This window comes from Lynx canadensis, chromosome A1 (genome assembly GCF_007474595.2).
Source record: "Lynx canadensis isolate LIC74 chromosome A1, mLynCan4.pri.v2, whole genome shotgun sequence".
NCBI lineage: Eukaryota > Metazoa > Chordata > Mammalia > Carnivora > Felidae > Lynx > Lynx canadensis.
In genome coordinates this window covers 5025462-5043762 of record NC_044303.2, presented here as the reverse complement: position 1 = coordinate 5043762, position 18301 = coordinate 5025462, and the positions used below count along the sequence as shown (strand labels likewise).

The 18301-nt window shown below is 34.2% G+C and overlaps 1 protein-coding gene across 1 annotated transcript in view; it reads right to left on the bottom strand.

Moving 5' to 3' along the window:
- Window positions 1-1963: 1963 nt before the first annotated feature.
- The window catches only part of NUP58 (nucleoporin 58), a 39659-nt gene continuing 23321 nt past the window's right edge, over window positions 1964-18301 (bottom strand). Inside the window, exons 9-15 of the mRNA XM_030307999.2 lie at window positions 18106-18185; window positions 15955-16073; window positions 15447-15529; window positions 12513-12714; window positions 7028-7126; window positions 5344-5439; window positions 1964-4101 (exon numbers count right to left, since the gene is read on the bottom strand). Coding sequence (XP_030163859.1) covers window positions 3932-4101; window positions 5344-5439; window positions 7028-7126; window positions 12513-12714; window positions 15447-15529; window positions 15955-16073; window positions 18106-18185 — 849 coding nt within the window. The 3' untranslated portion in view covers window positions 1964-3931. The remainder of the gene's footprint in view (window positions 4102-5343; window positions 5440-7027; window positions 7127-12512; window positions 12715-15446; window positions 15530-15954; window positions 16074-18105; window positions 18186-18301) is intronic.

Genomic DNA, 18301 nt, shown 5'->3' with positions numbered 1-18301 from the left:
TTTATAGGGTAGTATTGAGATTAAACAGGGTAGAGTATATAAAGTTGCGAGTGTGGAGCCCAGAACAGACATGTTACACACTCAATAAATGGGAGACACCTATAGGTAAAGGTGACTTTGTGAAGATTGAAATTAGGCCCTCCAGCTGAGATTTTCCAGGACATTGACCCCCTGTTACCAAGTCCCAGGGTTGTATCCCCTAAATAATTTCGTGGTGTGTGTTCCAAAAAGTACAGTGCAGCCAGGATTATGCATGGCGAGACCAGGGCAAGGCACGGAGGAAGGGGATGTCAAAGCAAATGTGATAAATCATTCAAACCTAAGTATTTCACACATAAAAATCCCATTACAGTATTTCTAAAAGCACTATTCAAATTCCCACAATATTTGAGATTACTAAGACATTAACTTGGGTTTACTGTATCATCATAAAAGAACAGTTAATCTGCTTCTGTAATAACGTGAATGACCTTGTACCAAGTGCAGGATAAAAATCCACATTCAGAAATAAAACCAAGATGCAGTTAGTAAAAGCTTAAACAGGTATCTGATAAACACTGTAAAACCTTGCAGAAAGAATAAGAGTCCTAATATATGCACATATCATGCTATACATATTAAGATGTCAACTCTCCCCAGATCATAATGTATTTCATTTGTATAAACCCAATCAAAACCCCAGTAAGATCTCTGAAAGAAAAATATAGGTACTCAAGCTTATCTTAAAGAGTAAGTGTCCGAAAATAGCCACCCCACACAAAAACAAAAACAAAAACACGATGGGGCAGCTCCCCCATCAGGTACCAAAACAAAGCATCCAAGGACACTGATTACAGCAGTGGGGTACTGGTGCAAGAACAGTGAAACTTGCAAAGTATCAGGGGTTCATGCCATCCAAGTGCTTTATAAAAGATTCTATTATTAATACAACTACCCATCTTTATTATCCCCACTTTTCAGATGATAAAGCTTAAGCTCTAGAAAAGTGAATTAACTTCCCCAAGATCACACAGGTTCAAGGCAAGCGTCTGAACCCAGCTGACTCCAAGAGTCCAAACTACCTCATAAGAGAAACATTAACGTACATTATCTACAGAGAGCATTAAAAAAAACCCAAAAAAACCTACTAAATAAAAATGGACAAAGGATACCAACATGCAATTACATTAACATGCAAATGGCTAACATATATATTAAAAAGTTCAACTCACAAGTAGTTATTATGAGGATTGATAATATCTAGGGTTGCAAAGAATACTAGGAAATGGGTACTCATGCATGCTGTAGAAGTGTATTATTTATACAGCAGTTTGGGGAGGCAATCTGGCATTAAAAAATACAATTTATATGCATTTTCAGCAATTACTCTTCAAGGATCAATCCCAAAGAAACATTAAACATAAGAGCCACATACAGCTTTTTCTGTAAAACAGAAATACTGGAAAGAACCTAATTGCCCAACCACAGAAAATACTTTAAACAATTCATTGTACATCCATGTCACGGGACGGTACATAAAAAGTAAATTACATGCACTGACATGGAAAAATGTTGATGATCTATGGTTAAAGGAGAAAGAAGACAAATCAGAAAGTACACAGATTTCTTTAACCCATTTGTTACAAAAAAGAAGGACCTAAGAGAATGATAAATGTGAGAAAACTAGAGAGAGGAAATATTTATATGCATATGTTGAAAAAGGCCATTTTTTAAAGGGTTCGAAAGAATACACACCGAAATATGAAGAAAAGATACTCAGGGGAAGAAAGTGGGATCAGTCCCTGGAAGCTGAAGGGGACTTTCACATTTTACCCAATATCCTTCTATCTTGTGTTCACTCTACAATTTTTCTAAAAAGCAAGATATATAAATTGGTAAAAACAAAACCCTAAAAACCAATCACAGAGAATAAAAGAGCAATAATAAGAAAATTACATATTTAGAACAACTACTGACACCTATAAAGATTCAAAGCAACTGACACAATAAATTTTATTGTTTACATAATGATACGCTCAGGACAGAGTGAAGACATTGGAGACAATGACAACACATTAAACTCCTATCACAAATTGATCTGTTACAAATTTCCAGTGGCTCAACATATTAAAATGTATAAGATATAAAGAACAAAATTAAGAAATATAAATATTCAGATTTTTGCAGCACAATGCAATGTCCTTTAAAAAAAAAAAAAAGCTTGCTATATTTGGGTATTTAATTCTGACAGTAATTCAAAACACAAAAATCCCACGTTTTCCTACCCTTCCCCAAAATCTGGATCTGGGGATTGCAGTTTTAGAGAAGAATGCAAAAATAAAAACTTCAGTGTTCCAAAACAAAGCATTTTCCTTATTTTAATGCATCAAGGCGCAAAAGTTTCAATTCCAAAAAGCCAATCACTGCTATATGCGGATAAATAAAACAGATTTAACAACACTTTAGTAATCAAACCCAACTAACATTATACTAAAAATATGTGTGTGTGTGTGTGTGTGTGTGTGTGTGTGTGTGTGTATGTAATACCTATTTTAGAAAAAAAGGTGCCTTGGTGAAAATGATTCTGAAAATATTCACTTGATGCACATTATGTACAAAACCTTCTATATAAAAAATTATACTATTTTCAATGAAATTCCATGTTCACATCCCATTTGAAAACTGTACTTGAAAGATAAAGTAGGTCTACTTAATGGTTTCTGTGTGAAATCATAGCTAAGGCAGTTCTCTTTCCAAGGGCCTTCTTTTTCACCCACTCGATGTCACTAATACTAATATAGACAAATATTACACAGATGCAATCTGACATGCCTTATGTGTTTTTACCCGGAGCTCTGTTCACTGTTAAAATGGGGTAGTTTATAGTTGCTACAAAGAATACTTTCTTCTTAAAATATATTGTTTCTCTATTCCAAATTAAGCACTTAAGACATTAAGAGGCTGATAAACCACTCCATTTGGTGTCAAGATCAATAGCCCTATAAGAAAGAACTCTGTACTGGAATCGCTACAAAAGTTTCCACTAAAGTAATAGTGCATCCTTCACCTGCATAGAATCAATTTGGCTTAATAGCTCTTTGCCCCCAGACATCAGTCTGGAGTTCAAATATGCTCTTGAAGCTTCATCTCAGATATGAGAAAACATCTCATACAGGCAAATGTGAGGGTGTATGGGATAATAAAAGTTGTTAAAATCTGTTGGATGATTCTTACAGCACTCCTCATTCAGAGCAGCTGCTATGGAAAAGACTGGGGGGTCAAATATTTACACCAGTAACCATTTCACTAAGTCTGTAAGTAAATTAAATAACTGCAATGACCTGGTACCTCTAGCTCATCACTCTACAAGCACTGAGGCTTTGAAGCTTAAAAGGTGAAAAATAGAATACCCTTAGAAAAGGGGAACAAGTCTGAGGCAAAAGTTGTAGGTCTGTAAATATATATTTTATGTGAACACACAACTGTGTGTATTATTCTGTATATATTTACATACATATTCACAAGATGCCCTGCAGTGTAGTTCAAAAGGCCTTTATCAAGGAACAAACTGATTCTAGTGTAGGACTTAAGAGTTCATACCATCTGTATAGGAAACAAATGTGCATATATTCACATCATGTAAACCTTATCAACAAAAACATTGCTATGACACTAGGTTAAATAGGCTTTACTTAGTGATGCAATCAGAACATTGCTTACACTGACCATCAAAAAATAACGAAAAATACACAACTGGGTTTCAAATTCACAAGAAAAAAAGATGTTTACCATGGCAAACAAGAACACAGTTCAGATTCCAGAGTAGGGAAAAATATCAAAACTTTATAAATCTCCTGGGATGCAATTTAATTACTGCATCAATTTTAGAAAAATAGACTCATAGAATGAACGACGCTGCTATGAATTCTCTCAACCACATCAACCCATATGTTTATCTTTTTCCTCTTTTGTTTCCAGCTGGAGGTTTCTTCAACTGAAGGAGTTGTCCTCCTGTTCCAAAACCTGCAGAGGCAGGATTGGACACCCCAAATGTCAAACCAGCTGATGCCGTGATGCCAGGATTGCTGAAGTTAAACCCAGATGTACTTGAGCTGCCAAAGCCTTATGTTTAGGGAAGAAAATATTCACATCAGAAGTTAAAACACAAAAACAAATATAAAGAATGGGGACAAGAGGTAAATTACTAGCTAAAAGAATATATATTTATGAAAATAGCCAATATATTAGAACACTAAATTTGTAACATGGAATTTTATAGGAAAATAATTTAGCTAACAACTAAGAGGCACCTTTAGAGACCTAAGTTTAGTGACCCAAGCCAAGAAAACCTTAGCACAAATAACTGAACTCTAGAAAACTTCAAGCTGCCGGATACTTTCCTGTTAATTAGATATGCCATGCTTGCCTTCCTTCTCAGCCGCTCCAGAAACATATTGTCAACATGTAGAAGATGGACCCACTCCTGTAATCCTAAGTCCTCCAAGAAGGCCTCAACCCATGATTTTCAGGACAATGAACACCCCAAAGAGTAGCACCCACTGTTCTGATTTTATAGGAACCCTTGCGTAACTAAGATCAAATGCTATCACTGCCTACCTTATTAATAGTACCCTATTTAGATTATAATCCCCGTATCACTGAATTCTATTATCTTACTCTTTGGGAACTGTTGATTTTAAATACCACTTAATATTAAATGAAGTTGCCTTAAAATTCCCTCAATTTAAACACAGTAAGTATTGTGTCATTATTTTAGACATGCTACTTATCCCTAAACATTATAAATGAAGCCATTATTTACAAATATAGAGAAAATGGAGAAGAAATTTGGAATTTTCTACTAGAGGAGTCAAAAGATTACATACCTATTTCAAAAATGAACAAAGAACCCAATTAATCATCCATTATAAGAGTGGGACTTTTAAAACCAAAGGGACTTGCAACTAAAGAACATCTCTTTGGGAGAGAAATCATTCTCCTAAACAAACAAACACTGGGTCAAAGCTTTCACAACAATGGGACCATTTTTGTAATAATGAAGAGACTTGTTTAACCATAAAACTAGTCTTTGGGTTCAAAAGAATCTCTACTTAGTTAAAAGAGGATATAATTACTTATTATCTCAAACTAATAAGTCTTGTTAGAGATATTTCACAAACCTGACTTTTAGTTTCCAAGAGAGATAAAACTGTATGATTAGTTAGGCTTACATGCTTCATTGTGGGGGGTAGAAACTGAATCAGGGATTGCTTCTGGCTACTGGAAATAACAATCATTATACTTTTAAATTACATAATTTGCATCTTTAAATTTGCCTGAAATTCAGGCCAAAAACACACAAACCTGCACTAAGACTTCCTGAGGGTTTATTTGTTGTTCCAAATCCAAATGTGGAGGCCCCTGTGGTGCTGCATCCAAAACCAGAGCTAGCTCCAAATCCTAGTGAAAGGGTAATAGAGAAATATACAATGGTACGTAAAACAGAGATTAAAGGTTACTGACAAGTAAAACCTAAAACTATCAGAGGTCTAATAAACACAGTGCTATTACACAAACCTGCTATTTACTCTTGTGCATCAGACTTCTGAAGAATCAGATTAATTCTGAAATGAACATTTTGATCTACTGAGACTAAGTTTAAGACCCATCAGTAATTTTTATACAGAACAAGCTATAAAGAACAAGATCGTATTAGTATTTTCTCTCCCAGATTGACTAGAAATTTTAGTGACCACTGAAATATGGTGTTAGGTCAAACAGATATAAACACATCTAGTTAGGGATATTTCATTTTGGGAAAAAAAAAACTAAATTCATAAGTAAGCGTGACATGCACGAGAATTTAAACACCAAGTACCATAAGACAACTTTTACTCTGCTTTTTACCAAAACCTTTTCACTTAAGAACATTCACCATTGAAAAACTGCATAATTACAAAACAGTTAATCACATTAAATCTACTCAGCAACACTGGCTCCTGCCACATACCAGCCGATTTGACAATTGAGAAATTTCGAGTGGGAGATCATTTTTCTTTCTTAATAGTACTAGTCATGATTTAAATAAAAAAATATTTTTCGTCATATGAAGTTCAAGAAGAGATTCTGCTAAGTACTTAAAGACTTGTTTCCGTTCTCCTCAAAGTCAAGTGATCTAAAAATAAAATTCAAATTCTTCTTAGGCTACTCTGCAATAGTCTATCTAAAATAAGGAGTCTGAGACAGTATTGTAGCCTATGACGCTAAGAAATATGATGGCAAACTGAATTATAGATTATAGGAAATATGCTGTCTACTATAATTCTAGTAATTCCAATAGAGTTTACTATATTAAGTAACCTTGATTGCTCACAGACTTCCACTCTTACGATGATATATTTTAGTGGAAATAATATATTCGTTATATGACAATATGCTTGTCAAAATACATTCTACTGTCAAATACCCATACCACAGAACTGTGAATACGTTTATATGTAGCATGATGATTGGCAGAAGACTTACCTTACTAGAGTTAACTTACAAAACTATTAATTGTTATGTATACAAGTATGCATAAAGGCAGCTATGCCAAAAATGCTTAGCAAAAGACAGAAGCTGAACTGTCCAATTTACAATAAAATTATTTTCTCATCTAAAGTGTTCATTTACACAAAAAGAAGATAATGATTAGATGTCCAGAAGCAGTTTGGACTCTAAAATGATGTGATTAAGACTACTGGTTTTTTAAGTTAAATTTATTAAAACTAAGTAATTTGCAAGTTCATATTTTAGCATATTGCTTTGAAAATATGAACATCCCTACCAATTAATTTTACTATTCTTTTTTTATTTACTATTCACTGAAGATGAAATGATTTAAGTTCTAATTCTAATACTAAAAAGCACTGATTATGTTTGGAGAGCTGTTTTTGTCAGATGGAACCTTAACTACCAAAATAGCAGACCCTCTTAGAAATTTTTTACAGACTAGTATCAATTCAAATGTATAATAGTCCAAGGCAATATTAGAAAAGTTAAAGTGTACCTCCAAGGTTTGAAGAACCTAAGCCACTTGACTGCAAGCCAGTGCCAATACCTGAGCCGAATGGTGTTCCAAAACTAACTCCCAGAGATGGCTGTGGCCCTGGTATAAAAAAAAAAAAAAAAAAAAAGAAAAAAAAAAAATGGGGGGGAAAAAAAACAAATTTGCCTTACTCTTTCAAGATTAAAATTTCTTTATGAAATTATTTTTAAAATAAACAGTGATTAATTTTAACAAATTCTATTTGCTAAAAGCCAGTTTTCAGGTATCTCCCCAGCCTGATTTACCTAACCAAAAAAAAAGTTTTTAAGTAACTTGTTCACACTAGACAATTAAAAGAGGCTTAGCACATCGAAAGATGTTATTTTAACCTACTAAATAATTTGAAATCTTTAATGTATTGTAAATTATAGTTCTTTTGGTTTTTCTTTCTAAAATGATTTTAGATCTCCCCACTTGTTTTCTGATAAAATTAGTTGGTGTAATCAGTAAAAGGTTTTTACTTTTTTTTTTTAAAACAAGCTCCTCATCGTTAGAGTCAAGTCTCAACTGATCAGAGACTGACGCTAACGTGGCAAAACTATCATGTTACTTCATAAGAGTAAGTACCCAAAAAACTAGGCATTTTTTATATGAAATATAAATGATATATACAATAAGTAGATAAAAAACAAGACAATGTTTTATTTCATTAAATTTATTGTTCATTTTAAAGCAAATCAATTACACAGTAACATGACAATTCCAACTTGTTCACAAAAAGTGATAATTGAGTCTATTATTAAGCTCTGCTACATTACACCACTTATCACCTGATTAAATAAGATAATGAACATTTACAAAGGCACCGCTGTGTACCTTGACAGATTCAATACATTCAAGATTTCAATTCAGAAGTGTCTTTCCAACATTTTGGAAAATGTACTCAGATGCAGAACAATTATTAGTCATCCTTTTCCCATTCATTAAAGATTTTGTCTGAGTCTGTTTGGCAAGAATAGCGTCAAACTTACTAGCCTCTCTTTTTTTTAACTACTTTTTCTTTAACTAAGCAGAATACAAAAATCTAAAAATCTCTCATTTGATAAATAATTTATGAAAATTATTCAATAAATCTCATAGTACAATCTTCAGTCTTGTCTTTTTCAAGCACAGTGATCAGTGCATCTCAAAGTTGAGGGAACTGCCAAAGTAATATACAGATTGAAATTTAAACTCTTCAAAAAAAATCAAAGCCTTCAAGTTGTTCAATGAAGAATGAGGTTTGTATATTCAAAAGGTAGTGTACAATTACAAAGCATTAAAAAAAAAGAAGAAGAAAAAGAAAACCGAGGAACTATATTTTGCTACCCTAGGACAGAAACTGGACTTTTCAAATAGCTTCTACCCAGAAAATAAAAAGTAAGAACTAATAGCAGCCAGAGTTCTTATACTACTATTAAAAAATAAATTAAAAAAGGATTTAAATTTTTACATCCAGTTTGAGATCAATTTGAGAATAAAATACCTGCCTAGCAGCTCTTTTGTAAAATGTTACTATAGGAAAAAGAAACTAAGCATATTACTTTCTTATTTCTAACAAAAATAATACGTAGAAAACACACGTCCAGTTTCTTTAACACTGAGAGACTTAAGTGTCACATGTTTATAGGAGGCACTGCTGGTGGAAGGCCCTAAAGAACAACGCACACCACAGCCCTCAACCCTACAAGTCGTTAAGAGTTACTCAAATAACATGCTTTTTGTTGTGTGTGGGTCTGTTTTTAAGAGTAACCCTAATCATCAATATTCAGAATATAGGTAATCAAGAACTCTGACAACGACAAGACTTTCCATTGCACAACAGGTACATGATACTTTGAGTTTTGTACCTTCACACAAATTCTGAAGGCAACATCATTTATAAAACTAGTAGGCAAATGTATAACATTTTTTAATATTAAAAACATGATAAATATCTCCCACGCCAAAGTATTAGCATATATTACACTCTGGCCACCATATAAATTAGTTTCACTATTAGAAAGCAGAATCTAAATCCTTCAGGCAAAAGTCACGTAAACAATTCAAGAAATCTGTTTCAAAATCTGAATAGTCATTCAATGAGAGGCTTAGTTCCATAAATAAAACCAAGTTAGTAGTAATATATCCCAATAATTGCCCAAAGTGAAATCTTCACGTAGAGTAACATTTTACAAAAGTTACCGGATAACATATTCACACACAACAAAATCAAGTTCAGCACTGTAATTCATATTTTCCAGAATAAATTCTACTTTCTTAAAAGTAAAACTGCATTCACAGGAAAAGGACTAAAGTGCTAAAATTTTTTAATAATTTTCAATAATTACTCAAAATATCTAACGTAATTAGTATGATTATTCCTAGGTCATATTTTAAAAATAATTTTTCTTAAAAACAAAAAATGCCTTTTCCCCCAATTTGAAAAATTTTACTTACTGATTTAACGGGGAATGTTCCTTTGGTTGTTAAACACAACAAAACCAGAAAACTACAAGAAACTAAAATGAAATACTTAACGTTTCCTATTTAACACTACATCTTAAATGTCCAAACCTACACTAAAAGCTAGAAATTAGGAACTCTAACAAAATGTCTCAGCTCTCCTTAAAAATAGCAGCTAAGTCACATGAGAATAGTCTTCTTATGTAAACATCAAGAACTTTTTTAAAAGTGTCAAAACACAACAGCAAAACTTAATCCCAGTACGTTAGCTTAGAACAATCTATGCTAGGTTAAAATTATATTGGTAATCCTAATGTAAAATGTCGTAAGCTTTTTAAGAGGCTTCAAAAGCACTGATGGACAAGTGTACTCAAGATCTACTTATGTGTAATTTATCCATGTACTGATGCTTATTTCACACATAATTAGCCCGCTGGTTTTCGTCAGTTTTCTTCAGCCTTCAGAAACAATAACCATAAATCACGCAGGCCTAAGACCTATTATATTTTTTTCACTTAAAAACACCAAAGTTAAGAAGTCACTTAAACCCATACCTCCACCTCCAAGAGAAACCACCTTCAGAAGGTGGCAGCCTAAGAAAGCTGTCTGCATTTTTTATATTAATGAAGAATCCATATGCAACTAAAAGCAAAACCCCTGACAATTCAAATCTTGCACACATCAACAGTGATATATAAAAACAGCACACAAGCCTTACCTAACTGAATCTAGATGGTCTTTAAAATTATTTGCACTTAAAAAGCAAAAGATATCCTCAAAGTCACAGGACATAAAGATTAAGTCACCGAGTGAATACAAAGCACAATATTTCTCAACAGGCTGTAACTCATCAAATCGGTCTGTATCTAGGAGACCTCATCCATCTCGCTGCAGTGGTGACAGGACTGAAATAACGAACATTCTGACTACAAGACGCATAAAGGAATGCACTATATGGAGCTGGGAAGGCCTTCAAGAAACAGAAGACATAAAGCAAAATTTTTATTACTACTGTTTTAAACTTCTCAGTTCTAAAAATCACACAACTCAAAATGTAAACGGGGAAGCCCTCATACAGGCTTCACAACTGCAGGGGGCCGCAGCTGCCCTGAAGCCTGGCAAAAGTCACAGAGGAAATTAAATGAGCAAAGGCTCCGCAAGATGATTCCTCTAAATTAAGCCAACATTCTCCATCACCACGGAGAGCAAACACCATACTCAGCTCATTGTTTACCTTTGTACCCTCGGAGCCTAGCACATAGTAGGCACTCATATTTGTAGAATGAACATACATCTTCATATGTCCATGAGCATAAAATGTATGAGTGAAAACCTACACACCTCTCAAGACTGTCTACATAAAGGAATTAAAAAACAAAAACAAAAACCAAAAAAACCCCAAAACACAAAATGTAACAACCCTGACAAGTGGTTTTGCTTCAAATTTAGCTGTATACCACAGAATATAAAATTCACTTATCCCATGACATTTTAAATAACTGACGTTTTTATTTTATTTATTAAAATGGAAATCCCTTATGTTTTAAAGGACACTTAAACAAAACCCATGCTTATCTGATCTTTTTTAGGATTAATATTGGCTCTGAAAGGTAAGTTGGTACTATGTTGGCTTGATTAGCTGGTTAAATAATCATGAGACTGCTAATCATAATTATGGGCCTGATTCCTATACTGAATCAGTACGACTATCAAGTCAGTATAGGAATCAGTTCCATAATGACTTTTTTCCTCCATAACTCGAGAATGGAATCCTACACTCCAGCCAGCTAGAGAACTAGTAGATAGCGCCACTATGAGCCACTATTCACATGGGTCCAGCCACGGAATGTGGAGGATTTGGCATAAACCAATCACCAGCCATTCGCTGATGGTAAGTCGATTCTGTCATCTCCAAATGTGAAGAACAATTTTTAAACCGCCAATAGTGAAAACCAGAGAACGTTTCCCTAGTAGAGGCAGCCTGAATGCAATCTAGATAGGTCTGTTTTTTTCGTTGTTTTTTTTTTTTTTACTTTTTGTAATTTACTCTTGGACTATATGGAACTCTCAGAAAGACACATGCTGTAGGATAATAATAAGCATTACTCAAAAATTTCTGAATGAATAGAAAAAAATCAATATCCATTAAGACTGTATTTTCTCTGTCATACTTCAAGCCTGACAAAAAGGAGACTGTAGGAGTAAAGATAACAATCTCCCAAAGACACAGGACCAAACTCCACACTGCAGAACTAGACCACAAAAAATGTTTCTTTTGTCAGAAGTGGAATTAAACTAAGGACTCAAATTATCTGCTTTCTAGTATCTCACCAATTGCTTTCATCATCTGCCCAGCTTTCCCAGTTCATACTTCTTAATGTGCAATCCAGAGCATCTCAAAACATCTTTTTCCTGCTCCTGCTACTGTTCTGTTCATTCTGAAAAGGTACAAATAATTCTAGCATGTACTTTCGTCCAAATTTGGTTAAAAGAACCTGTACTGTTTCTAGTCATTATACATAAAAACAACCAACTGATCTTCAACACACCTTCAGTCATAAAAATGTACTTCATCTTAAATGTGGGTACTCTGTAATCACTATGTATGAGGAAACAAGAATGCACCATCTATCAGTATCATATATGAGAAATGCAATAATGGCTGAATTAGCTTTGACTTTAAAACAATAAATGATACAATCACGATTTTAGAACGTGTTATTCTTAAATGTAATTCGGTAGTGAAACACCATGTTCTAAAGGGTATTTATAGCAATACAGCAAATAACATTAAGTAATTCACAATATTCAGTATCTAACTGATGAATAATTATTGCTAAGACTACCCTGCATTTTTTATCAGGTATATGTTTATAATTGTGTCCATCATAATTCTTAGATTATACTGGAATAGCTACTCATAGAAATTTTTCAGTGCTAACACAAAAGGAAGACTTATAAAAATGCACACAAATGTTCTGCATTTTAACAGTAAGAAGCTATAACTTGAATGCATTCAGACCTGTAGCAGGCTGTTGCTGCTGTGTAAGAGTTGCAGCCATGGCAACGGCTGCCGCGTTTGGCATGTTGCTGAAAGGGGTGGGTCCAGTAGTAACTCTGGGTGCGTTCTGCCACTTCTTGGCTTCTGCTCGCCTGGCTTCGAACACATCTACAGCATCTCCCAAGAACATTTTCCTGTAGCCAAGGTACTGTTCTTTTAGCACCTAAGGGAAAGAAAAAAGAAAAGGTTAATCAATCAAGTTCTGTGTTGAATCTGGTAATACGGGAATAATCTAAGTAGGAAATAAGAAGATCAAAGACATTGCCAGTGCTATACATTCCCCCTAAAGGGTAAATCAAAGTGCTATTAATGCATGGAATGTGAAGTGATGCATACAAGCTCTAACGCTCTCTTGAGTATTTTCTTCCCTAATTTTGTCATGTCTTTACAATAAACTGCCTAAAACATTCTGGCTCCATGAGGCCTCTTTAAAACGAGTTAGCTAGTAACATCTAAAATTCCATTTTCAATATTCTAGTTTTTCACGATTGCTGCCCCCTCCAACATCCAACCTCTTGATAACTTTTAGATGCAAAAAGCTGAAAACATGTACTACATATGTATGTGCTAAATGCCTTCTTTAAAAGGCCTGGGTGACACGTGTTAAAATAAGTGACTTCAGCAGAGACAGCTTGGAGGATTTAAAAAGGGTTTTCACTTTATCAATATTGTTTGACTATTTTACCATGAGAATGACTCATGTTGAGCTTGCATAACCAAACGAGGAGGGGGAGTGAGTTTATAATTTCAGAGTAAGAAAGAAAAATTACCACGTTTATCAAGTGGGCTCGTTCACCCAATGCAGGATCTGCTTTGATTAAGGCCATTAACTCACATTAGAATTATTAGATACTTTCATTAAGGGTTTAATCAAATTTTGATCAGTTTTAAACAACTTTTTAAAAAGATACAGGATTTTCAGATTTCCTACCATTCTCAGCAGTAATGTCTTTTTGGTCGTAACAGGTAGAACACTTAGCAATCTTACTGCTATTTATAGTATTTAAAAGTTATCATCCCCTTTTGTGTGGATGTCAGTATTTGATGTTCTGGTTCCAGACTTTCCTACCTCTTTAATGTACTGAAGCAGGCCTGCCAAGAACTGAAAACTAGGGAAAATGCAGTCATAAGTAGAGTATGTGATGTCAGAAGAATGAGTTTTATTAGAAGTGATCTCCCCCTAATCCATCCTCTTCTCTCTGTGTAATTATATGAATATAGCCATACAATGTTTGGCATTAGTAGTCCATCAATTTGTTCTGCTTCAGATACTGGAAAATAATCATCTGCCTTAGAGACTTGAAAGACAATTGGTTTAAGGAGAGAAAAGAAAAAAAGAACGGCTATCAGCCTTGATTTATATAGTTAATTGATAAAATGTCCAGTTTTGTTAATGTCCTTGGGGCCTGGCTGGCTCAGGTAGTTTAAACCTGCTTCAGCAGATTATCTCATGAAAAACAATACAAAAGGAACAAAAATTAAAAACCGACCTCCTGTGAGATTTCTGTAAGTAAATGAAGCTAGAAATTATACTTTGGTCACTAAATGCAACTGAAAATAAATGGCAAATCTGATCATGGAACATTCTTTGGTTCCTGGGAATGTATATTACAATGTACATTACTAAAAAACAAAAGGAAAGAAAGAAAAAAAGAAAGAGAGAGAGAGAAAGAGAGAGAGAGAGAGAGAGAGAGAGAGAGAGAGAGAAAGAAAAAAAGAAAGAAAGAAAGAAAGAAAGAAAAAAGGAAAAAAAGAAAAAAAAGAAAGAAAGAAAAAGAAATGATACCAGAGAGGAGAAACTGCCATTGAAAAAGCATGTATACTTACAAATGACATGTCTGGAATTTGCTTTAAAATGTTCCAGGGGGAAAAAGCATCCCTGGGTGGGAAACTGACAAAGCAAGGCAGGATCCTGATAATGGGTGAAGTGGAGAGTGGGTACCTGGCATTCATTACAACAGTGCCCTTCTTTTTGTGTGTCTATTTGAAAACTTTCATAATAAAAATTAAGGAAAAAAAAAACTGTACAACACAGACTTCAACGTACCAACAGAGAATCATCTTTAGTACTTTAATAAACTAATTTCAAGAAAATTCAATAAAAATTCCTCCTTTAAAACTATTTTAAAAATCTGGTTTAGAATTTTAAATATATTAAAGCAAAAGCTCCAAAGCATGCTCATTTCAAAACTGGTATAATTTATGGGGCGCCTGGGTAGCTCAGTTGGTTAAGCATCCAACTTTGGCTCAGGTCATGATCTTGCAGTTCGTGGGTTTGAGCCCCACACTGGGCTCTGTGCTGACAGCTCGGAGCCTGGAGCCTGTTTCAGATTCTTTGTCTCCCTCTTTCTCAGCCCTTCCCCCTGCTAACACTGTCTCTGTTTCTCTCTCTCTCTCTCAAATAAACATTAAAAATAAAATTAAAAAAAAAATAAGACCTATGTAAAATTAAAGCAGCACAAAATACTTTTGCTACTAAGAATGTTTCTTTTCTGTAGTGCTGCTCCTAGTTTAAAGACATGGAAACAACCTAACTGTCCAACAAATAGGATGGGTTAAGGAAACTACATATATATATATATATACTGAAATCCTATGTAACTACTAAAAATGATATTGAAGAAATATGTATATCAACGCAGAAAATTGTTTACAATGTACTACTGAAAAAAGTTAAGATAGCTGATTGCATAGAACACTTGGATCTTTTTGAAAAAACAACAGATATTATCTGTGATTGTATCTAAGCATGATTGTGGATTGTTTTAGTTTTAGTCTTCTTCACTTATATGTAATTTTAACTATTCCTATAATTAGCATGAATGCTTCTGCTCCGCAAATGAATACTTCACTTGGGTCTAGATATACATACGTGAACTGGTAATGAAAACTTACCTTTACATTCTCATGAATAGACTGAAGTTGTGCAGCTAAAGCTACAAATGTTTGATAAATTTTCTGCATAGCCATTGACAAATCTATAAAAGAAAGTTATATTATCACACAAATATACATGTAACATAATCAGTATTATTTTTCTATGACTTGAGTGCAGTTTTTGGTACTAAAAGTGTAGGAGGCACAAGACCACATCAATATTTCCATGACTGAGAGAAGAGAGCACAGCGAGTTGACTGAGAGCAGGGTGTCTGAATCAGTCATCGGGGGAGGGGAGAAGGCCCTGAAACTTCTGCCTTGGTCAGCATAATAACAGTTCATAATAAAGCATTTTCTATTTATGGAGAATAAATATCTAATAGAAGCCTTAAGGAAATTGTATAGCAGCTCAAGACAACTACTAGCAGTTATGTAGAATATTATGTGACAACACCTTAACCTCTCTCTCTTACTAAAAAACAGTGCTATCAAAAAAAAAAAAAAATCACCACAGAAAGCATGTTACCTTGAGGGGTTATATGTGAGTTATTTGCTTGTGTGGCAAGATGGTTTTCTAGCTCTTCAATCTGCTGTCTGTACTGCTGAAGCTGTACCTCAAACTGCTGAACCAAGATTCTGAAGTAGCTATACAAAAACATTTACAAAGTCAGATCAAAGTGTTAAAAATGCTATTTTCTTTGCATTAAAATAACCAGTAAATAAATATATGCCCCCATTTAAGTAGGGCCTTCGACTTAGTCTGAGGACATAAGGATATGGCATAGATATTACTGAAACCAGAACCAAAACTTGTGAGTTATCAAGGTATCAAAAATAGATCATGAAATTACTCCAATCATGATTGGAGTAATAGATTACTCCATCATAGATTACTCCAATCATGAAATATCCCAATTAAGAGACAATCTACAAAATAACTTTCTATGCTTTAAAAGTATCAACGTTATGAAAGACAAAGACTGAATAACTGTTACAGACTGGGAGAGATGAAGGAGAAATGAATGAATGAGAAGTGAATGGGAACCTGGAATAGAAAAAGTACATTAGTGGAAAACAGGATACTGGAAGAAAAAAATGCACATTAGTGGAAAAGTCAGTAAAATTCAAATAAGTTGTTGCTTGATTAGTAACACCACACCTATGTTAATTTCCTATTCTTGATAATTATACTGTGGTTACACAGTATTTTAACATTAAGGGAAGAAAGGTAAGGGATATAAGGAAATTCTCTGTACTATCATTTTTGGAAATTTTCTGTAAGTCTAAATAAGTTCAAAAAAGTTTTTTTTAAAAAGTGCAACTGTCAACCAGATTTTACAAGTACTTACAGTTCTTATATTTATAATCTGAAAACACTACAGTGTCTACGGAAAGCATGTAATTACTGCTACTATGCTGCTAAATTTAACCAGAGAATGCCAGATAAATAAAAGGGACCTTGAATAGTATACAAAGCGTTCTGTATGTAATTCTGTAAGAAATGGGCAACTACGAAAGCTTTTTGCAATGGAAAATGATACAATTCACCCCATTTCAAAACCAGCTCTGATGGCAGCATGAAGAATAAGAAGGATAAACTACTAGAAGTCCAGTGAGGAACACAGCCCATGCTAATCTGAGTAAGATAATCAGAGTATCACTGTCCTTGTTAACATGTCCTGATTTTGATCACTGAACTGTGGTTATGTAACAGAATGTTCTTACGTTTAAGCAATACACACTGAAGTACTTTAGCATAATGGGCATCTGTCTGCAAAGAACTCAAACTGTTCAGGGGGAAAATATGTATATATATTAGAGAGAGCAGGGAACAAAACAAACATAGTAAAAATATTAACATATAAGGAATCTCGATAAAAGATACATGGGAATTCTTTGTTTCCTTCTTGAACTCTTCTCTAAGTCTGAAATTATGTCACCATCAAAAGTTAAAAGAAAAAAGGGGTGAGAAACTAGGAGTCAGACCTCCACCACTCCTCATGCCTCGGGCCCCTCATCTCAAAGACTGGGATAGTGACAGCTGTAGAGGTTTTGTGGAAAATGAGATAAAGTACGTCAAGTGCTAAGTGCACTGCTTGGCCTATGGTAAGCATCTGATAAATATTAGCTATCATTAGCTCTAGCAACATGAAAGAATATAAAGAAACAAGATAGATATCACTCGGCAACTAGACAGACACACCTCCTGGGTGAGAAGATTGCAGGTGGATGTTTTTTATTTTAACTTATCTACATTTTCTAACTGCTCTTTCTGATGATTTATTACCTGTGTGAATAAAGCTATGAAACAAGGGTTAAACTACTTCTAGAATGCCCTGTTTAAGAAAGGGATTATCATAAAATTATTTTTAAATTAAGAAGTCCTTGTTGGTAAAAATATCTACTACCTGCAATATTTAATACAGTGGAAAAGACCATAACATACAAATAAAGTATAACTGCATAACACTGGTTAAAAGCTCAGATCTTAGCCATCACTTACCCTTCGATAAAATGAAGATAATGAACTGCCTTCTTAGGGTTATTGTGAGAATTAAAAGGAGAAATCCATGTCAAGTGCTTATTAGCCCAGGCTTGCTACATAGTAAACTACAAATTCTTGGCCTATATATTGTACTGTTTTGCTTTCCTAAAGTGAGAAAATCCAGTAACTTACTCGGCGGGAGCTGTGTTTTCATGTTGGAGTCCAGGTGGTGTTTTCTGTGTTCTTAAAGCTATTTCAGCATTCTTTAACTCCTAATAGATCAGAGGGAGGGAAAGAAAGAAAGAAAGACAGAAAGACAGAAAGAAAGATTAACCAGTTAAAAGCCAGGTTAAAAATACCAATGATCTCTGGACTGAAACTTCAAACA